A 27,783-nucleotide genomic window follows, 5' to 3' on the forward strand; every position below is an offset into this window, starting at 1 on the left:
GTCATCCTTTCTGGATGCAGAAATCTGGCTTGATTTCTTAGCGGAAGATAAATAGCTTAACCGAGGCATAATCAGGGAGGATGCCACCTACCACTTCCTTCATATTATACTTTTATGTCAATTTAGTAATTCAGAGAAATAATAGATTGATTAATCCACTCCCCTGCTCCTCCACCACCTAAAGAAAAACAATAGTAGAACTCAAACTCCAACAAACCAAACTAAAGGGAAGTGTTCCACCTAGAGTCTGTTTTCATGAGTCGAAGCAAATGAAAGCTTATCTAGGAATGAAGATGATTTCAGCCTGGGTTTGCAAGTTTATAGTTTAAAAAGAAAAAAACAAAGCAAAAGGTATTGCCCCTGGTGTAATTAACAATGTTAATCTTCTTTTTCCTCTCTACGGTGATAAAGGAATCATTTTTATATTTAATTAATGCAGAGGATCATTTTGGAAACTGGCTAATGAGCCTCTGATCACATTACCATGAAAATGTGCATTAACATTGCAACTGAGGAGGCTGTTTCATGTGTAGCAAATCCACTTTGTAATTAGCCCACTGTGAAATGAATCACGTCAGGGGGAAGTCTGAGGGAACCAGTAGGCAGTGGGCACTTGGCTACTGCTGTGCCCATAGACCGCCAACATTCCAAACATTGTCTTTCATCAGCAATATCATCTGAAAACAAAAGTAGTAGCATGTCACATCTGGGACAAACCAGAAGGGAGAAATAAACTTTATTTTGCCAGACAAGACATTTGGACTTCATATACCCCCAGAGAATCCTGCCTAAATAAAATGGTGAATTAATAGAATTCTGTGAAAACTCTGAAGGCTTGGAATATCATTTTCTTATTTTTATTCTAAAAAGCCCTCAGATATACATTAAAGAGACATCTGAAAAGGGACACAGTTTTTCCCCTTTTATTACAATACAAATATTGTAATAAGCTTTTGAAATTAATTTTTGGTGCTAAAACAGACACAAAATTATAAAAAAGAATCCAAGTACAAGTGATAAAATTCCTTTATCTCCTTTTTTTAAGCCAAGACAGAGCAAGTACTTTTTGCATAAAATACAAATATACCAGGTCTTCCTCTTAAACCAAAGCACAAATTCCAAATTAATCAAATAATTCCTCTGACTAACAAGATTTGGCAAGAAACTTTTCCTGTCTATTCAAAATAACTGAGCTCACAGACCTATTAAATCCCAATATTTATGCAGACAATGATACATTTGATTTTCAAATGTCAACATTATTCCAAAATATAAGAGGGGTTTCAAAATATTACAGACATGGATCTCAGTGTTACTCCTTTTACTTGATTGACATCTTGGCAGTAGATACAAAAAAATGTTAAAAAGAATCCCACAGGAAGTCATCTGAAGGGGGAGTGGCAAGGAAGCTGAAAACTGCCACCCCAAACCAAAATAAAAAGCCCCAGCTAGCAAGTCTGCCCTTAATTCTTAAATCTACAGAAAGAAAAAATAAAGCTAGCCATAGTTCATTGACCATTTTTCAGACAAACACAAAGCCTGGCTGCTTAGTTGCTGGTAACAGACCCTGCACTCACCTGGGAAACTTCATACAGCAGTTTGTAGTGTTCCTCTCTTTTCTGAAAAGTGCACAAATTGCAGCCCATTCTAAGAAGCAGAGAGAGAGAGCAAATCTTCTAATTTCCCCAGAACTGAAAGGCAAGTGAACTGAAAGGGAATCACCCTCCAGACTTGACTACTGTTTTTCATCAGTCACTTCAGCCCAGAAACACAGACAAACCGCTGTTAGCTGGAAGCACAAGCCAGGGTGCTGTGTAGCAGCATGCTCTTCTTCGCTTTCTCTAAGTATCTTGCACTCACGGATACACACACAGAGTTTCCAGTCAGTTCATGGCAACACTCCCCCTGTCTCTGCATCAGTGCACATGACTACACAGATTCCAGCTCATGAATATTAATAGTGCCTCATTGATTATTTATGACAGAACATGTTAGCAGGGAGGGGTGTCATAGCTGCTGCTTATGACAGATGAATATTCACTAATTAAGAAGCAAATGTAGTGTGGTTAAACAAAATTCACTTGAGTCAATACCATCTCTGTTTATTAAGGATAGAGGGGTTGAGCTTAGGGCATTTCAAAGAACATACACTTAATTTCTCCATTGACGTAAGCTTTTAATATGGGAATAAGAAATATTATACTTGATTCACATCTTCATATTTTGCCACAATTAGAAAATATATTTTTAGCATTATTAAGTGTAGGGGAAGATGAATAGGAGCAATTATTTAAATTTATAAAATAAACATAGAGGCAAAGGAAAATTTGGGGAGTGATGTGGGCGAGGAATAGAAGATGGGGGTGTCATTCAGAATCTTAATTCTAATCCTACAAAAATAACTAAATAGTTCACATGTAAAGACCATTACTTAAGAGGGAGAAAATAAGGCATATTTTCTTAGTCTAAATAAAGAACATTTAAGCAAGTATCAGTAGATGTACGGATAACAAATATTTTAATTAGATATGGTGTATATCCATTGACTATAAATTTGCAGTCTTATAATACATGCAGATCTATATTTAAAAATTAGATAAATACAGTGCCCTTTCTGAGAAAAATTTCAAATGCATATAGTATTTATGCTAATTTTATTAAAGTCATATATAATATTTCAGAAAGCTGACACTAGTAATATTTAAATTCTAATGTAATGCACAATGACTCCATTTATGATTCTATATTTAGAGTTCATAAAATACAAAGGTGAACACAGAAATAAAAACTAAGCTTAGATACTTAGATAATAGAAGTAATGCATTTAATTTCACACACTCACAATATATATGTTGTATTGCAAGCTGGCATGTTTTTGTCCCTTAAAGATATACTACAAATAGCTAAAGCAGATAATAATAATAAAAGAAAATTCCTTTTGTTTCTATACTGAGTTATCTACAACCTCTGCTAATTAAGAAGTATGTCCTTGTACCAACACATCTTTAAACTGGACAGGATAGCAGGTGGGTTTCAAAGCAAAAATAATTACTTGGAAACTGATGACTCTGGTTAGGAATTACTTTGGATCCTGAAGACTTTTAATTGCTCAACTCTTATGGATAGCTACTTTTGGGGGTCCAATTTCCTAAAAGTGCTTTGTCAAATGTTTAGAATCGATAACAGGAAATGATTCTAATGAGTACTAATTGTTAACAAATTGGCTTTGTAACTAGCAACACCTCAACACCAGCAAGGAGCCAGGAGATGAGCAATCATCTGCTGCTTATCAGTCATTTCCCTTGGGATGTAATAATCCGATTTTCTGGGCCTAATTTCACCTAACAGCCTGGATGAAAGCCAAGCTAAGAGAACTACACGAAGCAGTATCATAATTGAGGACCTGCATGTGAACAAAGTTTATCAGGACTTCCTATAAATTGGAAACCACTTGTAGTAAATATTAATTATTTTGATTTCTTTATGAAAAGGATATAATCAAGGAAGTATTTGAGGGGAACCTTTATGAAAGTCAACGGTGTTCACAAACACATGTAACCTCCTTAGGTGCAAACGTAAAATATATATGTTAGATGCTTTTTAAAGTTTAATATTCTTTGAGTCTCTATACCACTTCACATGAAGTGTTCTTATTCAAGAGATCACATACTCAAAGCAAATGTTGACTGTTTTTTGAAGAATTCTATACTGCCAAGTTGAGATAAAATTAATGACTGTCATATATTTAAATTCTGTCCTTTGGAAAGTCACATCAAGGAATTAGAATGCAATAAGGCAAGGATGACCCACTCCAGTGTTCTTGCCTGGAGAATCCCAGGGACGGGGGAGACTGGTGGGCTTTCATCTATGGGGTCGCACAGAGTCGGACATGACTGAAACGACTTAGCAGCACCAGCAGCAAGGCAAGGATGGTTCACTCACCTATGAATGAAAATGTTTTTTTCCTCTACTGATAAAAGTCTTTATAATGCAAAAGGTTTTGAAAGCTAAGTAGGAAGCCATTATTGAAGCTATGGTTGCTTACTGGATCTTACTTATAATATTTTGTAGTTGGTTTGTAAAGAAAATTGAAACAATCACAGCCTTAAAAAATATTTTCTTCATCATAGAAAAGTAAAGAATGAACAATGAAGTAAGAAATTTCAAATTAGAGTTATTCTTTCGGAAATTTTTCTTGACTGTTTTCTTTATTCATTTCCATTTCTGTTATTTAATTCCTTTCTCAGGAAGCAACTATAGCTTCTTCCTTCACTTATCAAATAATGCCCTTGACTCTGGTACCTTGGAGGAGTCTATCTTTTGCTTCTAACAGGTTCTTCCTCCAAAATTGAAAGGTGATTTATAAAACAGGAGAACTATGATTCTAAATTTCTCTAAATTTCAATAGAGAATGAGTGTTAGATTTTTCCAATGACTGAGCTGTGAAACCTCATATTAGAGTATAAGTTTGAAGCAGACAGTGACAAGTGAGTTAATCCAAACAATGTTTTAACAAGGTAAATGGATTAGATATTATGTCTCTTGGACAGTAATAATATGGAATATTATGGGTTAAAATAAGCAGATAATAGATGTTTAATAATATATGATAATATATAATATAATAATACATAATAATTAATAATAATTTAACTTCTCAAATATTCTTAAAAGAGATTCATCAAAGTATAAAAAATATGTTGGGCATATATTTCAAGATATAGTTATTTATTTTAATTGCCTTTAATGTGTGTTAGTTTACTCCCCTCAAAAGCAGTGATATTCAAAATAAGAGACATTTTCATCAAGATCTGGGCTGATATATCAGAGGGATAAGTGAGAGGTTAAGTGAAATTAAAAGATGTTTACTCCTTGGAAGCAAAGTTATGACCAACCTAGATAGCATATTCAAAAGCAGAGACATTACTTTGCCGACTAAGGTCTGTCTAGTCACGGCTATGGTTTTTCCAGTGGTCATGTATGGATGTGAGAGTTGGACTGTGAAGAAGGCTGAGTGCCGAAGAATTAATGCTTTTGAACTGTGGTGTTGGAGAAGACTCTTGAGAGTCCCTTGGACTGCAGGGATATCCAACCAGTCCATTCTGAAGGAGATCAACCCTGGAATTTCGTTGGAAGGAATGATGCTATAGCTGAAGCTCCAGTACTTTGGCCACCTCATGCGAAGAGTTGACTCACTGGAAAAGACTGTGATGCTGGGAGGGATTGGGGGCAGGAGGAGAAGGGGACGACCGAGAATGAGATGGCTGGATGGCATCACGGACTCGATGGACATGGGTCTGAGTGAACTCCTGGAGTTGGTGATGGACAGGGAGGCCTGGCGTGCTCCAATTCATGGGGTTGCAAAGAGTCTGACAAGACTGAGTGACTGAACTGAACTGAACTGAACTGAGAAGTAACTGAACAGAAGGAATCCAGCGTTTATCTCACTTTTCCTATATAAACCATGTGAGTGTGTGTTAGTTGCTCAGTTGTGTCCAGCTCTTTCTGACTCCATGGACTATAGCCGGCCAGTATTCTCTGTCCATGGAATTCTCCAGGCTAGAATACTGGAGTGGGTTGCCATTCCCTTCTCCAGAGGATTTTCTTGACCTAGGGATGGAACCTGGGCCTCCTCCTTTGCAGGTGGATTCTTTACTGTTTGGGCCACCAAACTGTACTACTAAATAGTACAGGAAAGAAATAATTTTCTTTATAGAATTATGCCAGTGAACACCAAGGAATGATAGAGCATGCCCACGCCATGCAGCCCTTAATTATTTAATGGACATAGTACTAAGAATTAATGGCTGCTGACATGACACACTCATGCACACACACAGGAAATAACTAGATATTGTATATTTGACAGAAGAAAATGACACCTTTCCAAAAGCAAGTTTTTCCCAAAGTGAGCAAATTACATGGAATGTGGAAGACCAAGACGTATGTTAAATTATGCCACAGGGATGCAGTCAGCCAATTGATTGTGGGTAACAACATAAATACATATTTCAGTGTCTGAGAAAGAGAGGCAGGGAGGAAGAGTATGGAGATATGATGGCTAGGAAGTCTATAGACACTTCAAGACACTTCATAAACCAACATTCTAAACTATATTTTGTATATGCAAATAATTTGGGTGATAAAATGATAAATAGAAGTAAGAAAAGGATTACCAAAAAAAGTCAAGAGGGTGGTTAATCTTTAGGGGGAGAAAGGGGACTGTGTTTAGGATGGGACATCAGAAAGTCTCAGTATGGCTAACAAAGTTCTAATACCTAATCTGGGCAATAGTTTTACTAGGTGGTTGCATTATAATTTATTTGGTAAAACTTTATTTTATGTGTTTCCTGTATTTTTGCTACATTCATAAGAAGACATTTTAAAAACTACTTTTCGAAGAGGCTGCACCTATGTCCCATCCCTGGTGGTCAATGCAGTACGCAGCTGCAGTCCCAAATAAGAGAGAGAGGACAGTCTAAATGTGACTATTTTGAGTCACCATGTCCTTGAGTCTATGGCAGCTGCCATCAGTTGCAGATGACAGTTTCTCTATTACCTTTGCAAAGACTGGTATTGTTTCTGCTATGCAGGTGTGGATGTACAGTAGGTAAGTCCATTCTCAGACCCTGTCTCTATCCTTGCCACAGTCGTGTGTGGATCTTCTAACTCTGCTATCTGTCTTGACACCTAGTGTACAAATTTCCTTCTTAGTTTCAATCTTGTATTTATTTTAGGGATATATTTGGGCGCTTTTGAGTAGATGTTTACCTGCATAACATTTTCTAAAGTTTAATATCTTATATTCAATCATAAAGACAAAGAATCTGAGGCTCAGGGAGACAGAGACTTGCTCAAGGTCAAACCGAGTAAAGAGATCTGAACTCAGTTCTCCAATTACAAATTCTGTGGTTGAACTTGATATCTAATTTGCTGGGCTCTCTGTCTTGTAGAGGAAGCTAGAGCTACATCAATATGCCTTCATATGATCCTGATGACAGGAAATGAAGGTTAGCCCTTGAAAGTGCTGAAATAAAGGTGGAAGGGAGAGAGAGAAAAGGAGAGAGAATGAATATACCTTTAAAAGATAGATACTGCTTGAAATAATGAAAGTGAATTGCAGTTAAAAATGTAAACTTCATCAAACAACTGAAAATTTTTTTAATATGTCACAGCTAAGTACCTTCAATTAGCTAAAACTCCTCCACAACCAGTCATTGGGTGTGTTCCCTGAGTACACAGGAGAAAGGGCAACTCATCCTGGGATTTCCCTGGCTTTTAGCTCGAGGTTCCCTATCTTAGAAGGACTATAGTCCTCAGCAAATTGGTCTCTGGAGTGCACATCTCTTTTTTTTTCAGGCTCCAGCAAAACTGAACATCTATATAGAAGTCCCCATCTCTTCCTACCATTGCCTCAGACTTTATCTCATACGGCTTATTCTTCAGAAACACAAATCAAGCTATTGTGGTTCAGTTTAAACACTCTCTCCTCTCTGGACTCTTGGAGTTGAAGTAGTGATCTCTTCAACTTGCAAAATCTGAGTGCATCTTATCCATATTCATCTCAAGACACACAACACTTCCTTACATGATTTCTGTATACATGCCTTGAAAGTGAAAGTGAAAGTGAAATCGCTCAGTCGTGTCTGACTCTTTGTGACCCCATGGACTGTAGCCTACCAGGCTCCTCCCGCCATGGGATTCTCCAGGCAAGAGTACTGCAGTGGGTTGCCATTGCCTTACCACTCCTGTTGGACTATGAGATATGTGAGGGCAGCAGTAACAGAAGACCTGGGCAACCTGAGATGAATTGGTTAGCTGATCTTTGACTTCCTCAAAATATCAAGAGTAGCCTGGGTGACTTTCACACTGCAGGTCTGCAACAGAGACAGTGAACGAACGGCTGTGACTGGGATACAAGAAGAGGCCTGATTCTGACAAAGTGACATACACTTGTGTTTCTGTCTCTATACCTGATTGCCAGGTAACATTTTTCCCCATTAGGGTTTATTCAAGGACAGCAAATCAAAGGATTGAAAAATCATAAGCATAGATAGATTTAATCTGGTTTAAGTCTATAAACACAAATTCGAGAATCCCTGAAATGAAATTTTCTGTGCCAGGTACACAAAAAGTAAAGTATGACCACATGTGTTTTATCAGTTACCTCATACATATATTGGAGAGAGGAAAGGCCACCCACTCCAATATTCTGGCCTGGAGAATTCCATGGACTGTATAGTCCATGAAGTCTCAAAGAGTTGGACACAACTGAGAAACTTTCACTTTCACTTCATATACACACACACACACACACACACACACACACATATATATGCTATACTATTTACATATTCATTTATTTATCCCCCGAGTATTTATTGGGTACTTATCTTACATCTGATGATATAAGAATGCCAGCTGTTTAAAATCACATATCATCTCATTTGATGTTTACAACTTTATATATATACACATACTATGTAAGCATTCCAAGTTATACTCTGTTTCACATATTATTTACATATTCATTTATTTATCACCAAAGTACTTATTGGGTACTTATCTTACATCTGATGGTATAAGAATGCCAGCTGTTTAAAATCATACATCATCTCATTTGATGTTTATAATTTTTCTGAAGTATTTCAGGTATTGTCCCTTATTTATTAAGAAAGAAATGATTAGATGTTGAAATTCCTAAAGCTGGGAAACCTAGAGCCTTTGTCTTTTGGCTCTGAACCAGTATTTTTTTTCCATAACACTATGCAGTATGAACTAATATCATGAATTTACAAAAATGCTCTGTTAAGAGAGCATACATGACATCCGTTTGCTTGGTTACAGTCCCAAGGACCACTGTGTAACCAAACCTACTCTTCACAATTTATTCACTAGCTGACATCTTCATTTTGCATCTATTGGGTTGGACAAAAAGTTCGTTCAGGTTTTGCTGTAATAGCATATGCAGAAACCCAAATGAACTTTTTGGCCAACCCAATTCAATCATTGCTTGTGGAATTAACAGTGCTTCACTAGTTTATGAACTCCTCCAAGAACTGGCAAGTTATTAGACTAGACTCCAATGGAAAGGAAGGGTGTGGGATTCCAAGGAATGCTTCCATTTGAACTTTGTTACTGTCAATCTGTGTCACTTTATGCAACTTACATACTCAAATAATACTTAACCTGCAGACTGATTGTGAGGATGGAATGGGATAAAATACATGAGGAGGGACTCATAAACTGTGAAGTAGTTGGTCTATGTTAGGACAATGGTGGTTCTATATGAGTCTGTCCTGGGTCAAGGCCCAGCTTCCCTAATTTCTATCTATGTGATGTTGGCAAGTTATCATTTTTTAACTTCTCTGATTCTTCCATTTTTACCTCTAAAGCAAGGATAATAATAGCATCTACCAAACAATTATTTCAAGGGTTAAGGTTATTGTGATGACAATATATGTCTAGTATATCTGACACCTAGGATGTAGCCCCATCCCTATTAGTTACTGGTAATCAAGTAGTGTAGTTATGAAAATAATTATCTATTTCCAATTTTCAGATTATCTGTTTAATTCTAACTTTTCTATCATAATAAATCTCTATTACATTATTTCAAACTTACTTCACGGAAACATTATAGTTATACTCTGTCCACTTGTTTGCTATTGTACAGTTACAAAGTGGTCATTCAACAACTTCTGAAAGGTTGTTTGTTTTTCAGCTTCTTGTGTAGCAGTGGTAAAGAATCTGCCTGCCCGTGCAGGAGACGCAAAAGACGAAGGTCCCATTCTTGGGTCAGGAATATGCCCTGGAGAAGGGCACAGCAACCCACTCCAGTATTCTTGCCTGGAGAATTCCATGGACAGAGGAGCCTGGAGGGCTACAGCCATATGGTCACAAAGAGTCAAAATACGACTGAAGCAACTTAGCACATAGCACAAAGATTTCTTTTTCTGTGTAAACAATGTAACATAAACATTTAGAGTAATAATCCTGATATTGCATTTATTCCTCTTAATGCATAATGTGTAAGTAATGTGGATATAAGTGTACAAGAAATGGATGATAACATCTGAAGTAAGATTCATACAGCTGTGAAATAGGTAGTTCTTTGAGAAATTTAACAGCTACTAATCTAGCCCAGTGTAATATTGGCTTTCTTGGTTTGATCATCTATAGATCAATTGACTATGTACACTCCAGGGTATCATATCTTGGTAATAAAACACTGTCTAACAACTTCATATATAATATATAGGGTTTCCCAGAATACTACCTTCACCATTTCTTGGTTCTACAAAAGTAACCAAGTAAATGGCCAGCATATTCTTTTATTTTTCAGTATTTTTTGAATACCGTGATGAATAAGAGAATGCTGTTAATTCTTAAACATTTTTGAAAATAAGACAACGCTTATTTAGCATTTTTTGTATACTAGTTGTCCTTCTGACACAATATGTTATTAATTTGTTTTAATCCTCATATAAACTCTCATAGGTAAGTACTATGACGATCTCCTCTTGACATGGGTAGAAAATGGGTCATATTAGTAGTAAATGGAGGAGCTAGGACTCAAATCCAAATACTGTGGGTCCACTGCTTAATCAGTATTTTATACTGCCTGTCACTCAGAGATAGTCATCATTATGCAAATTCCTAGATGGCTAGAAGAAGTCATCCTGGTAATGCTTGTAGCACACTGAGCTGTAAGAATTTCCCCAAGTACCAGAAGTATAGTCTAAAATTAACTCCCAAGTTCCAAGTTTTATTCTAAAGCATGGATGCATAAAGTAGATTGAATACATCTAAGCAATGCCATAACCTTACTCCACTCCACTGTTGATGGGGGATGCTTACACTAAACATGTACCAACAAACATAGAATACTTTTTTTTCTTAATATGTATTACAGTAAGAAATATATGTATTGATGTTAGTGCAGTCATATCTCTATGTTTGGAAATAATCAACAGTTACTTCAAAAAATAAATAGGGTTGCAAAGAGTCAAACACGACTGAAGCAACTTAGCACACACACATATAAGCTTGTTTTCTGTGTCTATGGATCTATTTCTGTTTCGTATGTAAGGTAATGTGTACCATCTTTTTTTTTTTTTCAGTTCCACATATAAGCAATTGTCATTGTTGTTGTTCAGTCACTCAGTTGTGTTCGACTCTGTGACCCTGTATACTGCAGCACACTAGGCTTCCCTGTCCTTCACCATCTCCCAGATTTTGCTCAAACTCATGTCCATTAATTCGATGATGTCATCCAACAATCTTGTCCTCTGTCATCCCCTTCTCCTCCTGCTTTCAATCTTTCCTAGCATCAGGGTCTTTTCCAATGAGTCACCACTTTGCATCAAGTGGCCAAAGTATTGGACCTTCAGCTTCAGCATCAGTCCTCCCAATGAATATTCAGGATTGGTTTCATTTGGGATTGACTGGTTTGATCTCCTTGCAGTCCAAGGGACTCTCAAGAGTCTTCTTCAATACCACAGTTCAAAAATATCAACCCTCTGGTGCTTAACATTCTTTATGGTCCAGCTCTCTCATCCATACATGACTACTGGAAAAACCATACTTTTGACTATACGAGCCTTTGTGGGTTAAGTAATGTCTCTGCTTTTTAATACACTGTCTAGGTTGGTCATAGCTTTACTTCCAAGAAGCAAGCGTCTTTTCATTTCATGGCTGCAGTCATCATCCACAGTGATTCCGGAGCTCAAGAAAATAAAGTCTCTCACTGTTTCCATTGTTTACTCATCTATTTGCCTTAAAGTGATGGGACTGGATGCCATGATTTTTATTTTTGGAATGTTGAATTTTAAGCCAGTTTTTTCACTATTCTCTTTTATCTTCTAGAGGCTCTTTCATTCCTCTTTGCTTTCTGCCTTAAGGGTGGTATAATTTGCATATCCGAGGTTATTGATATTTCTCCCCAGAATCTTGATTCCAGTTTGGGATTCATCCAGCCTGACATCTCATGTGATGTACTCTGCATAAAAGTTAAATAAGCAGGGTGACAATACACAGCATTGACTGACTCCTCTCCTAATCTGGAACCAGTCTGTTCATCCATGTCTGGTTCTAACTGTTGTTTCCTGACCTGTGTACAGGTTTCTCAGGAGGCAGGTAAGGTGGTCTGGTATTCCCATCTCTTTAAGAATTTTCAACAGTTTGTTGTGATCCACACAGTCAAAGGCTTTAGAATCGTCAGTGAAGCAGAGGTAGATATTTTTCTGGAGTTCTCTTGTTTTTCGTATGATCCAACGGATGTTGACAATTTGATCTCTGATTCCTCTGCCTTTTCTAAATCCAGCTTCTACATCTGGAAGTTCACAGTTCACGTAGAAGACTGGATTGAACACTAGACTACACTTGATTGAAGGATTTTGAGCATTTCCTTGCTAGCATGTGAAATGAGTGCAATTGTGCAGTCGTTTGAACATTCTTTGATATTGCCCTTCTTTGGGATTAGAATGAAAACTGAACTTTTCCAGTCCTGTGGCCACTGCTGAGTTTTCCAAATTTGCTAGCATATCGAGTACAGCACTTTCACAGCATCATCTTTTAGGATTTGAAATAGCTCAGCTGGAATTTCCTCATCTCCAATAGCTTTATTCATAGTTATGTTTCATAGGGCCCACTTGACTTCGCACTCCAGGATGTCTGGCTCTAGGTGAGTGATCACACCATAATGGTTATCTGGGCCATTAAGACTTTTCTGTATAGTTCTTCTGTGTATTCTTGCCACCTCTTCTGCTTCTGTTAGGTGCATATCATTTCTGTCCTTTATTGTACCCATCTTTGCATGAAATGCTCCCTTGGTATTTCTAATTTTCTTGAAGAGATCTCTAGTCTTTCCCATTCTACTGTTTTCCTCTATTTCTTTGCACTGATCACTGAGGAAGGCTCTCTTATCTCTCCTTGCTATTCTTTGGAACTTGGGATTCAGATGGGTATACTTTCCTTTTCTCCTATGCTTTTCACTTCCCTCTTCTCTCAGCTATTTGTAAGGCCTCCTCAGACAACAATTTTGCCTGTTTGCATTTCTTTCCCCTATGATATTTTTGTTTCTCTGGTTGAAGGACTTCACTTGTATGATAATTTCTAGGGCCATGCATGTTGCTGTAAATGGTATTATTTCATTAATTTTTATGGCTGAGTAATATTCCATTGTGTGTACGTATATATATATATATATATATATATATAACAGTACTGCTATGAACAGTGGAGCGCATGTTTCTTTTTAATTATGGTTTTCTCTGGATATGTGCCCAGGAGTGAGATTGCAGGATCATAAGCATCACTACGAACAAAGCTAGTGGAGGTGATGGAATTCCAGTGGAGCTGTTTCAAATCCTGAAAGATGATACTGTGAAAGTGCTGCACTCAATATGCCAGCAAATTTGGAAAACTCAGCAGTGGCCACAGGACAGGAAAAGGTCAGTTTTCATTCCAATTCCAAAGAAAGGCAATGCCAAAGAATGCTCAAACTACCACACAATTGCACTCATCTCACATGCTAGTAAAGTAATGCTCAAAATTCTCCAAGCCAGGCTTCAGCAATAAGTGAACCGTGAACTCCCTGATGTTCAAGCTGGTTTTAGAAAAGGCAGAGGAACCAGAGATCAAATTGCCAACATCCACTGGACCATGGAAAAAGCAAGAGAGTTCCAGAAAAACATCTATTTCTGCTTTATTGACTATCCCAAAGTCTTTGACTGTGTGGATCACAATAAACTGTGGAAAATTCTGAAAGAGATGGGAATACCAGACCATCTGCCTCTTGAGAAATCTGTATGCAGGCCAGGAAGCAACGGTTAGAACTGGACATGGAACAACAGACTAGTTCCAAATAGGAAAACGAGTACATCAAGACTGTATATTGTCACCCTGCTTATTTAACTTCTATTCAGAGTACATCATGAGAAATGTTGGACTGGAAGAAACACAAGCTGGAATCAACATTGCCGAGAGAAATATCAACCACCTCAGATATGCAGATGACACCACCCTTATGGCAGAAAGTGAAGAGGAGCTAAAAAGCCTCTTGATGAAAGTGAAACAGGAGAGTGAAAAAGTTGGCTTAAAGCTCAACATTCAGAAAACGAAGATCATGCATCTGGTGGAAACAGTGTCAGACTTTATTCTGGGGGGGGGTTCCAAAATCACTGCAGATGGTGACTGCAGCCATGAAATTAAAAGACGCTTATTCCTTGGAAGGAAAGTTATGACCAACTTAGATAGTATATTCAAAAGCAGAGACATTACTTTGCCAACAAAGATCCGTCTAGTCAAGGCTATGGTTTTTCCTGTGGTCATGTATGGATGTGAAAGTTGGACTGTGAAGAAGGCTGAGCGCCGAAGAATGATGCTTTTGAACTGTGGTGTTGGAGAAGACTCTTGAGAGCCCCTTGGACTGCAGGGATATCCAACCAGTCCATTCTGAAGGAGATCAACCCTGGAATTTCTTTGGAAGGAATGATGCTATAGCTGAAGCTCCAGTACTTTGGCCACCTCATGCAAAGAGTTAACTCATTGGAAAAGACTCTGATGCTGGGAGGGATTGGGGGCAGGAGGAGAAGGGGACGACCGAGGATGAGATGGCTGGATGGCATCATGGACTTGACGGACGTGGGTCTGAGTGAACTTCGGGAGATGGTGATGGACAGGGAGGCCTGGTGTGCTGCGATTCATGGAGTCCGCAAAGAGCTGGACACGACTGAGCAACTGAACTGAACTGATGCTAACTCTACTTTTAGTTTTTTTGAGAAGTTCCCATACTGTTCTCTGTAGTAGCTACACCAACTGATATTCCCACCAACAGTGCTGGAGAGTCCCCTTCTCTCTAAACCCTCTCCAGCATTTATTATTTGTAGACATTCTGATGATGGACATTCTGACCTGTGTGAGATGATACCTCACTATAGTTTTGATTTGCATTTCTCAGATAATTAGTGATGTTAAGGATCTTTTCATATGCCTTATGGCCATCTGCATGTCTTTATTGGAAAATGCATAAGATCTTCTGCCCATTTTTTGATTTTTTAAAAAAACTGAGCTCTCATCAATTCCCTGGTCCCTAACCTACAGATCAGATGGGTTCCCTGATAACTCAGTTGTTAAAAAATCCATCTGCAATATAGGAGACCCTGTTTCAATTACTTGGTTGGGAAGATCTACTGCAGAAGGGATAGGCTACCCACTCTAGTATTGCTGGGCTTCCCTTGTGCCTCAATAAAGAATCCACCTGCAATGTGGGAGACCTGGGTTGGGAAGATCCCCTGGAGAAGGGAAAGGCTACCCACTCCAGTATTTTGGCCTGGATAATTCCATGGACTGTATAGTCCGTGGGGTCACAAAGAGTCCGACAGGACTGAGTAACTTTCACTTTCACTGTCAACCTACAGATCAAATGGGCTTCCCATGTGGCACAGTGGTAAAGAATCTGCCGGCCAATGCAGGAGTGCAGGGGATTCAGACTCAATCCCTGGTTTGGGAAGATGCCCTAGAGGAGGAAATGGCAACCCACTCTGGTATTCTTGCCTGGAGAATCCCATGGACAGTGGAGTCTGGTTGGCTACAGTCCATGGGGTAGCAAAAGAATGGACAGGACTGAGCAACTAAGCTTGCATCCCAGCAACCTACATATCTTTCTCTCTCCTCTTTTTACCTCCCCCTATCCAACAAGCACACACATACACAATAGACAATATAGAACAGAATGTTCCTGCTCTAGGGGCAGAGAATACAATTGCCTTTCTGTCAATACCACTCTTTATGTTTTTTCGCTATCTATCTCTCTTTTGACTTGAATCTAGACTCTACTTTTCTATCTAGTACTGTGATATATGATCACTCCTCTCTCATCTTTGGATTCTGTCACCTCTTCAATCATTATAGTAATATTCAAGATATACAAAGGTCCTGGATCTCATGGAACAAACTTTATAGTGATAAGAAGCAATAAATAAATTAAACAGATAAGCATCCTATAAAATATCCAGGGCAGTAAAGGGATTAACACAGAGTGGTGTGATGGTGAGTAACTGGATTCTTCTTCTTAGATACTCTGTGTTCTGTTGCTCAGTCATGTTCGACTCTGCGACCCCACAGACTGTAGATCACAGGCATCTCTGTCCATGGGATTTCCCAGGAAATCCAGGGATTTCCAGGAATTCTGGACAGTTGCCACTTCCTCCTCCAGGGGATCTCCTCAACCCAGGGATCCAACTTATATCTCACACCTTGGCAGGCAGATTCTTTACCATTAGTGCCATCTGGGAAGCCTTGGGTACTCTAGATACTGGGATATCTCTTTTGTTCTCTGCCTGCTTATATATTTGCATACAGATAATCATGTAAGGTCTTCCCAGGTGGCACTAGTGGTAAAGAACCCACCTGCTGATGCAGCAGACATAAGAGATGTGGGCTGGATGTAGGTTGGGAAGATCCCCTAGAGTAGGAAATAGCAACTTGCTTCAGTATTCTTACCTGGAAAATTCCATGGAAACAGGAGCCTGGCGGGCTATAGTCCATGGGGTTACAAAGAGTCAGACATGACTGAACACACAGTCAGTAGTCCAGTCCAATCAAGTTAATATAAATAAGAAAAATAAGACAGGTAAGGGGATAGCAAGTAAAGAGGCTCTTTTAATAGAGAGATGTGAAATCACTGAGTCTTTGTTACTAATTTTAAAAAGTAACTAACATTTCCAAAGCACCTACTATAGCAAATGTGCTTTAAGTCTCATACAAATTTTATGAGATATACATGGTTATTTTTTAACATAAAAACCTCAGGCTCGAATATTATGTGATTTGATCAACGTCACACAGCTGGTAAGTGGCAAAGCTGAGATTTAAATCCAGATGGTCTTAACTCTAAGACTCTGCCTTTTCCAATAAGATATATTACTTCCCTCAGGAAGTAAGGCAATAGAACCTACTTCATATAGCACAGCATCTTTGATGAATGTGCTGTGAATGAAGGGTTGTTGGAGGGTTGGGCTTCAATCAGAGCATTGCCTCCTTTTGCAATTCACCGGACATGTCCTACCTATAGGCTATACTGACTATACTGATGAGCAAATTCTTACTAGCCTTGTGACAAGGCTGGGTTTTAGCTTCTGAAATTAGATACGTGGTTAAACATGAAGAATTCACCAACCCCTAGTGGGACAGTGAGTGACCCAAATTTTAGATATTGGTGCCAGGCAAAGGGAATTAAGTGACTGTTTATTGGATTCTTTGGTAATGAGATGATTTTCCATCATGAGCCATATCCATTTACTCTTCTGAAAGATATGATTATGATTCTTCTTTGATGTTCAGTATCTCTAGATACCAAATTCAACCAATCTAGAGCTTAGTTGCTTCACATTTAAAATCTATTTCAAATAGTAAAAAGATTATTGAGGTTATAAAGCCAATGGAATCAAAGGAGTGTCAATGAAGGTTAATCCTTGGAAATTGTGCTTGTGCACTGGGATTCTTAAAAATTGTTTTTGTTCTTAATCCAGCTATGTGTGACCTCCGTCTAGGCCGAAGCAGTCCTAGAAGTCTAGTGATTAAATCCATTGGTAATGGATCACATGTATCCACCACTTGCCTGCAAGCAAAACTCACCAATATGGTGCAGTCACAGGTGAATACAACCTAGATCCCAGATGCATTACAACTTGGATCCCAGATTCATTACTTGAATAAAAACATCCAGATAAGCTTACAGACCCATAGGCAACTCTGTTTGAAGTAGAGATGCAGCTTTACTTCATTAAACCGCTAAAGATTTGAAAACTGTTTGCTAACTCCAAATATCTCAGCATGACTAGGACTCAAAGACAACACTTCTGAGTTTATGTATTTAAACGAATGCAGTTAGCATGAAAAAGCTCAACTTATCATGACACTAAAAGTCATGATGGCTTCTAATGACCTCTTAAGCAATTTTGTATTAATAGAACATTACCTAGAATAATTGAATGACTACTCAGAAATATCAGTATAAAAGTTGTCAAGTTTTCCAATAAGTCATCAATTTTTGTCAGGTCATTTGCTTAACCATAAAGATAAGGTATACATATATATTTTTTTTTGAAAGAAGAGAGAATAAATCCAAAATAAGGACAGTTTTATATAAGCAGACTAAATACATGCACAGTATGATTATAGAGCATTAATTATTCCTTGGAGCAAAACATTGCCCATTTTAGAAATACTGATGTTCAGAGTGGCTTTGCATCTTAATTACATTAAGACAGCAACTTTGTACCAAAGTTTGTATAAACTTTGTACCAAAACAAACAAAGCATAAGTAGGTTGAACTCATTCCTAATCAAGTGATAAATTATTTTTGAATAAAAGAGAGTAGGGTCTGAAAGAAACCAGACACAGAATGGAATGGCTTTAGTATGGAATAGAAATTTCCATAGCATGATGGAAACAGAGAGTAACGGAACAATATGGGCTTCAAAAGCAAAACATCATGGGTTTAAGGCTCAGCTCTACAAATTGAGCTGCAGGGCCATGCTTAACTTTCTGAATCTCAGTTTCCATTTTGGAAGCAGAGTTAATGGCTTCTGCCTCATGTCAAAGGCATATTGATAGCATTACATGAAAAACATGTTTCCCATGTTCAGTTCAGTTCAGTTCAGTTCAGCTCAGTCACTCAGTCGTGTCTGACTCTTTGTGACCCCAAGAAATGCAGCACACCAGGCCTCCCTGTCTATCACCAACTCCCGGAGTTTCTCATGTAAGACCAGCTATTCCTATCCCAACTCCAAACAGTCTTACTGCTTTCTGAATGATTTGGATAGGTTATAATGACTAACTTGTTCAAAATCTTAACAACTAAGAATGTCAATATCAACTTTTTAGCTACTGGAGTTAGACAGGGTCTTATGGCAAAATAAATTGAAATCTTATGATTTGGGAGAGACTCAGTGTTATGAAACTGATATTAGAAGTTAGGCAACTATTTCATGGCAGTACATCTCTTAAGAATACAGTACCATGTACAAAAGATCAGAGGTACAGGATTATATAAATTCAGTTAAATTTTGGGAACATTTTGTAGTATAATGAAGCTTAAAGATTTATCTAATTTAAATTACTGCCACGGAGTGCCAAAAAGAAACAAAAAAAAACCAAGAGTTGATTCTATGCTAAGTTTTAATGAACAAAGATGAGTTGTTGGACATATGAAATCAGAAATACATTAGGAAAACCAGAATAGGTATACATAAAAAGAAGGGAGCTATGGCAGACAGGCGCTTAGCTACTCATGACTTGAATAAATGTCATATTAAAAAAAGAAGTCCCCATTGTGCGTGTACTATGTAAGCACATATGCACAGAGAATGAGATGCATATGTAGATTTTGTATGCATGTATATGTTCATAAAACTGGACACTAGTCATGATTTCCAACAGAGCTTATTACTGGAAATTTATTACAATAATGATGACCAACAAAAGTTCATTAACGTGCCAATCTGCTAGATGTCTGTGACACAGAGTTCCTTTGACTGGGAATTTATTTCATAATTTTTGATGTGTAATGGCAGATACATAATATTCTCTTCTAATATTAATTAATAAAATAAAATTTAGTTATATTTGTGTTGATGTTTCTTTTTTTGCTTCAATGATAAATTCGTTTAACTATTTCCATTAGTGTAAATAGTATAAATAGGTATAAATGGTGTACACATCAGTAAGAATAAAATTACAAATAAAAGCAAAATGGATAACTTTGTCAGCCTCAAGAAAGACCAAGATAATGAGCCAAGAGATTCTAATTAAAAACCATCAGTTAAATTCATTTGTTCATTCAACAAGTATTTATTGATACACACGGGTACACTGCTAACCTTAAATAATTAAATAAATAAATCATTAAAACAGAATTATCAGTAGAGATATAGTATACTAGTCACAGTGGGGTATTAGCTTCTTGAGAGATCTATTTTATATATCATTTACTTATAAGTATATGATGCATGTGTTTGGACTTCATTGTTGGTAATATTTTTACTATTTCTCAGAAAAACTTCATAAGGTAGGATATATCTAGCCAGGAGAGATGGAGGAGCTGGAGAAAAATTGTCAGTGAAAAGAATAGTGAACATATGAATGAGAAAGCATAGGAACATTAAAGGAATGGCATAATTTACTCTGCAGGGTAAATTGTGGAATCAGTCCTCTCGGAAGAGATGAACTTGTCTACTGGGTGGAGTCTTGAGGGTCTGTGTTGATTCTTTCTGTAGTGGGTAATGAAGAGCTACTGAAGATTTTTGTGTAAGAGAGTGACACTGTATAGGTCATTATTTCAATTTTGCAAGAGTTTTGAACTGGAAGAAACAAAGAGGAATCTAATAACAGTACTAATAAGAAAAATAAATCTTTTACAATAGTGTGTAAATGGTCATTAAAAGGAAGAATGGAAAAGAAGTGTATACTGAGCAAATGAGAAAAATGCTACAGAAATAGGAAGAAGCTGTTTTGCCACGTAATTGGCAAGGGATAGGAAGTGTAAGTGTCACTCGCTCAGGCATGTCTGACTCTTTGAGAGCTCATGTACTGTAGCCTGCCAGGCTCCTCTGCCCATTGGATTTCCCAGGGAAGAATACTGGAGTGGGTAGCCATTCCCTTCTCCGAGGTATCTTCCCAACTCAGGGATTGAATCTGGGTCTCCTGCATTGCAAGCAGATTCTTAACTGTCTGAGTCACCATGGAAGCCCCCAAGGGATAGGAAGGAATGAACAATTAGAAGATTTGTGAGATTGGCTGTCTGATTTCAAAGCTGTGTCATTAATAGAGATAAGGGGGCCGAGAAGAAGAGTTACTGTGGAAATAGATTGGAATTGGGTATGATTGTTTCAAGATACTTCTTTGCCAACAAAGGTCCATCTAGTTAAGGCTATGGTTTTTCCAGTGGTCATGTATGGATGTGAGAGTTGGACTGTGAAGTAAGCTGAGTGCCAAAAAATTGATGCTTTTGAACTGTGGTGTTGGAGAAGACTCTTGAAAGTCCCTTGGACTGCAAGGAGATCCAACCAGTCCATTCTAAAGGAGATCAGCCCTGGGTGTTCTTTGGAAGGAATGATGCTGAAGCTGAAACTCCAGTACTTTGGCCACCTCATGCGAAGAATTGACTGATTGGGAAAGACTGTGATGCTGGGAGGGGTTGGGGGCAGGAGGAGAAGGGGACGACAGAGGATGAGATGGCTGGGTGGCATTACCGACTTGATGGACATGAGTGTTATTAAACTCCGGGAGATGGTGATGGACAGGGAGGCCTGGCCTGCTGTGATTCATGGGGTCTCAAAGAGTCAGACATGACTGAGTGACTGAACTGAACTGAACTGATGGAGTTGAAATTTTAGTTATAAAGGGCAAATATAATGATAAGGATGTGAAAGTCATTAAGATATATTTGAAAATAGTGAATTGGGAAAATATCACAGAAAAAGATACAGAAAAATAGACTTCAGAACTGAACCTATAGAGAAAAAAGAGTCAAGAAAGTCAAGAATCCACCCAGTTTCAAAAATGAGGGGCTCGTTAGTGGGGTCAAGTATGGCTGAGGATTCCAGGTATTGGAGGGTGGTAGGTTGGAATGTACCAGCCATTCTTCAGAGGCTGTGTAGGGGAAGACAGTGAGGTCTACAGAGAGTTGAATGAGGGATGGGCCAAGTAACAAAGTGTTGATGGTGGATGAAGACTATTCTTTCAAGAAGTGTGTAATGGAGAGAAGAGGAAGCTGAAATGACATTGTAGGAGATGATAGGATCAAGAAAGGATTTGTTTGCTTGCTTGTTTTAAAAGAGGAATGCATGGAAGAAAGAAGAGACTGAAGATGCTGAAGAGAGATGGAACAGGAAAGTAGAGGAAATCAGAGTAAATAGGATGAGAGGCATGGTAAAAGCAATTGGTATTGATTGGAGGGAGATTTTTTTTCCTCAGGCAGAAGACAAAGATGAATAAAGACTGGGTGATTTAGAAGTGTGGGAAGGACAGAGAGTTGAATGGGCTCACAGCAGATGCCCTTGTATTTGGTGATGTGGGAAGTGAGGTTACAGTTTTCTTGAGCTTAACAAACGGCCATGAATGGACTTGAACCTTCAATCTTCTGATCCAGAATCAGAAGCCTTATCCATTAGGCCACACAGCCAATCAGTAACTTAAAGAATGCTACTTAACAAAATCAGGAGATGCTCCACAGATAGGAATAATTTTACCTACTTCAATACTGAAGAAAACTAAGCTTCCACAGGGACGACATGGAAATTGCCCTCTTAGAAGCGACAACGTGCTTTGCTTTTGCATGGCAAAGCTTACATCAAACCTATGTAGAACAGCTGAGGTTCCAAGCAATGGCCTAAAATTGTGATGGATGTAGAGAAACACCAAATATTACCAAGAAGGAGTTCTCATGTGCTGGATGCATCTGACAGCTTGCTAGTTTGATTTCAAATGACAATTTGAACAGATATAAACTCTTATTTCTTGACATTCATTAAGCGCAAGTCATAAAAGTGCCATTAATTCTGTAGTAGTCACCAAAATGCTTTGTAATGATCTCACATTAAGGCACCCCGCTCCTGTAAAACCCCCATGGCAGCAAAGGTTTACTCTGTAATACTAGTTGAATTTTCAGAAGCTTAAAATCCCTGCCAATGCACCTGCTATCCAGAAGATCATTAGGTAGAAATCCCAAGGTAGCACAATCAACCTGGCTTCAGTTACCTCACCGTCTGCTAGAGAAGAAAATTAATGTTATTCCATGAATCACCCTCCCAAGATTGGCTAGTGTATAGTTACTGAGCCAGCTGTCTGAGGGGTGCTTAGGTCTGTTCTAAGCTGACCTGGTTCATCGTCTGTGTGGATCCCAAGTCCCAACATAGCATACTCACACACCAACTGCAGCCTGCACCAGCTGTCCCACTATTGTATAGGTACTAAACAGGATTACAGCACATAGAGACACTAGTTTGGCAGTGAACACTGTCTAACCACAGCTTTATGGCAACTCTCACAGAAGCCATCTTACTTTTTAAAAAAGCACATAACCAAAACACCAAATATAAACACCAGCGTTCAGGACAAAACAAGAAGAAAAGAAAGGCACTTACGACAGAGTTATTGCTCAAGCCCATTAAACAAAGGATTTCTTTTTTATTCTCATTTCCTATGGAAAAGAGTACAAATTAGCATAGAAAATCCTGTTTTATCTCTGAATGGAGTTACAAAGCAGCCTTAATCGGAAATCTGCTTTTCTTCTGGCTACAAGAAATCAAGCAGGGCATCCCATCAAATTGCAGGGGGAGATTTGTCACATTTGACTGGTTCCCAGGCTGTGAGTTGTCAGCCAGATGCTGATCTGAGCCAGCGGCCACCCTGCCACTGACACCTACGCCGACAATGGTCACCCGTCTGTTCTCCAGCCAAGCCCTTTTCCTTTGGCTGCTGCTGTATCCACTCAGGGAAGCAGCAATAGATCAATGCTTTCTTCATATATCAGAGCTGTCCTCCAAAGAGAACTGCAGTGAAATTGCTTTGTTTTACATAACAGCCAACTCTGAAATTTCATGGTAGAAAAGTAGCCACAGGCAAAATGTAGAGAATCTTTATAGAATCCTTGGTTTAACCATTTTAAATAGGACAAAGTCATGACTATTTATAGAGATGCAGCTTACTTTTGGATTTGCATGAAACATGATCACAGAATTTTTAAAAAGTCAGGGATGTTTTACTAGGAATAAAATTCCTTAAGGCCAGTTTTCAAGTCAGTCATCCATATGTAGCAACTACGGTTACTTCCTTGTTTTGATGCAAGCTACAATGCCTTTGTTAGTGTCTGAAAGTGTATATCACAGTATCTTTCTCCCATCTACGCTTTCCTGATAATATATAAGCAGAAATGATACCAATGATTCAATTAGGATGACATTCCACTTTCATTACTGTTCCATACAATGAAAGTGATGTTTCCAGGTTTTTCAATTTAGATTTTAAAGCATGTTTCTATTTTTTAAAATTTAATGCATGCAAATATCCATGTACTTTTGTTGTTTGTCAATGTCAGTTATAAATTCAAATAAATGATAATCTGCTGCAGCATGATGCTCCCAGAAGCGGGGAAGAATAACCCTATTAGAACCGTATATTCCACTTTGTCATTCTATGCTTCAGTCAGCTCAGTTGCTCAGTTGTGTCAGACTCTTTCTGACCCCATGAACCGCAGCACGCCAGGCCTCTCTGTCCATCACCAACTCCCAGGGTCCACCCAAACTCATGTCCATTGAGTCAGTGATACCATCCAACCATCTCCTCCTCTGTCATCCCCTTCTCCTCCTGCCTTCAATCTTTCCCAGCATCAGGGTCTTTTCCAATGAGTCAGATTTTCGCATCAGGTGGCCAGAGTATTGGCGTTTCAGCTTCAACGTCAGTCCTTCCAATGAACACCCAGGACTGATTTCCTTTAGAATGGACTGGTTGGATCTCCTTGCAGCCCAAGGGACTCTCAAGAGTCTTCTCCAGCACCACAGTTCAAAGGCATCAATTCTTTGGTGCTCAGCTTTCTTCATAGTCCAACTCTCACATCTATACATGACCACTGGAAAAACCATAGCCTAGATTAGACGGACCTTTGTTGACAAAGTAATGCTTCTGCTTTTCAATATGCTATCTAGGTTGGTCATAACTTTCCTTCCAAGGAGTAAGCGTCTTTTAATTTTATGGCTGCAATCACCATCTGCAGTGATTTGGAGCCCCCCAAAATAAAGTCAGCCACTGTTTCCCCATCTATTTGCCATGAAATGATGGGACTGGATGCCAGGATCTTAGTTTTCTGAATGTTGAGATTTAAGTCAACTTTTTCACTCTCCTCTTTCACTTTCATCAAGAGGCTCTTTAGTTCTTCTTCACTTTCTACCATAAGGGTGGTATCATATGCATTTCTGAGGTTACTGATATTTCTCCTGGCAATCTTGATTCCAGCTTGTGATTCTTCAAGCCCAGCATTTCTCATGATGTACTCTGCATATAAGTTAAATAATCAGGGTGAAAATATACAGTCTTGATATACTCCTTTTCTTATTTGGAACAAGTCTGTTGTTCCATGTCCAGTTCTAACTGTTGCTTCCTCACCTGTATATAGGTTTCTCAAGAGGCAGGTCAGGTGGTCTGATATGCCCATCTCGTTCAGAGTTTTCCACCGTTTATTGTGATCCACACAGTCAAATGGTTTGGCATAGTCAATAAAGCAGAAATAGATGTTTTTGGTTTTGCTTTTGTTTTTTTTCTGGAACTCTCTTGCTTTTTTGATGATCCAGTGGATGTTGGCAATTTGATCTCTGGTTCCTCTTCCATTTCAAAAACTAGCTTGAACATCTGGAAGTTCATGATTCATGTATTGCTGAAGCCTGGCTTGGAGAATTTTGAGCATTACTCTACTAGCATGTGAGATGAGTGCAATTGTGTGGTAGTTTGAATATTCTTTGGCATTGCCTTTCTTTGGGATTGGAATGAAAACTGATCTTTTCCGGTCCTGTGGCCACTGCTGATTTTTCCAAATTTGCTGACATATTGAACACAGCACTTTTACAGCATCATCCTTAAGGATTTGAAATAGCTCAACTGGAATGCCATCACCTCCACTAGCTTTGTTCGTAGTGATGCTTCCTAAGGCCCACTTGACTTCACATTCCAGGATGTCTGGCTTTAGGTGAGTGATCACACCATTGTGATTATCTGGGTCATGAAGATGTTTCTTGTACAGTTCTTCTGTGTATTCTTGTCACCTCTTCTTAATATCTTCTGCTTCTGTTAGGTCCATACCATTTCTAACCTTTATTGAGCCCATCTTTGCATGAAATGTTCCCTTGGTATCTCAAATTTTCTTGAAGAGATCTCTAGTCTTTCTCATTCTGTTGTTTTCCTCTATTTCTTTGCATGATCACTGAGGAAGGCTTTTTTTTAATCTCTCCTTGCAATTCAATGCTTAGTTTTTTAATAAATATATACAAATCTGTAATTATACAATTTATAGGTTGCATACATAAGATAAAGGCTGCTAATTATCTGTTGCAAGGATGAATAATTAGGAAATTAAACAATTTTTGTTTTTGTTACTTAACTATCAAGAAATTTAACATGCATGTTAGACTAAGCTTGTCATTATATATATACTATAAACATATACACTCATATGGGCTTCCTTGGTGACTCAATGGTAAAGAATCTGCCTGCCAAAGCAGGAGATCCCTGGGTTGGGAAGATCCCCTGAAGGAGGGCATGACAATCCACTCCAGTATTCTTGCCTGGAGAATGCTATGGACAGAGGAGCCTGAAGGACTGTAGTCCATAGGGTTGCAAAGAGTCAGACACAACTGAAGCAATTTAGCACGTATGCATGCATACACCCATATACATTTGTATATGCATTTTATGTATTTTATGCACACACACATATAAACATTATCTGAAAGTGTGGCTAGTCTTAAGACCGACACAATGTGCCACTTAACTTCAACCTTTAACTTCCTCTACTCACCCTACAAACACTGTACAGTCCTGCCATTCTACAACATTCTCCTACAACTTTATCCCTGTGTATATTTGATAATATTATTTCCTCTATGGTGACTACAGTTACTCATCTAAGAATTCAAGTTTTACCCCTTCTGTGAGTTTTTCCCTCTTTCTGAAGTTGAACACAGAGCCCTTATCTCTGTATCTCCACACCATGTTGTAATTATCACTATTCTAGGAATTATAATATAATAATATATATAATAATATATAAATATAATATATAATTATAATTATAATTATAATATTGCCTCCTTACTTGCCTGCTGGTTGTTATATCTTGGAGGACATCATCCTCTCTGTTTTTCTGTCATGCTGAATCCTGTCTGGCATGTAACTGATACACAGCATGATTGAATGAAGTGTATGAAACTAAAAGTGTGACTATATTAAAGAAGAACTTCATAACTATTAGCCTTGTCACTGGCTTGCCAGTTGCTTTCCATGAAAGTAGCTGATGTTTCTCAGTTTGTGTTGACAATGACACTTACCAAATTTCCTGTGGCCAAAACGGCATTGCATATAAAATAACTGTTAATTTAACATCAGCTTTTTATTGCAGGGAGGAAAGGAAATACTATAATGTTCAAGGCATGTATGAATTACAAGCTTCTTCATCATTTTTAAAAATATTAAAACATTTGAAAATATGTTTCTTTAGAATTAAGAAAATACAATTTCCTTTCCAAGTAAGAATATTTGGAACTTGTCTTTGATCAGGCTACAACATTCATCTTGATATTCTATCTCTGAAAGTGAGAAAGAGGTTGCCTCCTCAATTGTTTTTATCAAACAACAAAACAAGTCTATCAAGCAGGAAGTCAAATTCAAGTATCTTTTGGAACTTACTCTTTAGATGATCAGTGTTTGCCCTTTCCACCCCAAATTCACGTGTTGAAACCTAAGCCCAATGTGTTGGAATTTGACAATGGGGACCTTTGGGAGATGATTAGATCATTAGGCTGAACTCTCATGAGAAGGATCCAGTTCAGTTCAGTCGCTCAGTCGTGTCCGACTCTTTGCGACCCCATGAATCGCAGCATGCCAGGCCTCCCTGTCCATCACCAGCTCCAGGAGTTCACTCAGACTCACATCCATCGAGTCAGTGATGCCATCCAGCCATCTCATCCTCTGTTGTCCCCTTCTCCTCCTGCCCCCAATCCCTCCCAGCAT

General features: G+C 38.3%; 1 protein-coding gene across 3 annotated transcripts in view; it reads right to left on the minus strand.

Annotated features, from left to right (window-relative positions):
• The window catches only part of PDZRN4 (PDZ domain containing ring finger 4), a 419,179-nt gene that overhangs the window by 157,658 nt on the left and 233,738 nt on the right, over positions 1-27,783 (minus strand). The window contains exon 1 of one of the 3 annotated variants that reach the window (XM_042246872.2): positions 1,578-1,907. The exons of the other annotated variants lie outside the window; for them this stretch is intronic. Within the exon in view, the coding sequence (XP_042102806.1) occupies positions 1,578-1,646 (69 nt within the window). The 5' untranslated portion in view covers positions 1,647-1,907. Of the gene's footprint in view, positions 1-1,577; positions 1,908-27,783 lie in introns of those variants that run through there. 3 annotated transcript variants of the gene reach the window in all.

Source organism: Ovis aries, chromosome 3 (genome assembly GCF_016772045.2).
Source record: "Ovis aries strain OAR_USU_Benz2616 breed Rambouillet chromosome 3, ARS-UI_Ramb_v3.0, whole genome shotgun sequence".
Classification (NCBI taxonomy): Eukaryota; Metazoa; Chordata; class Mammalia; order Artiodactyla; family Bovidae; genus Ovis; species Ovis aries.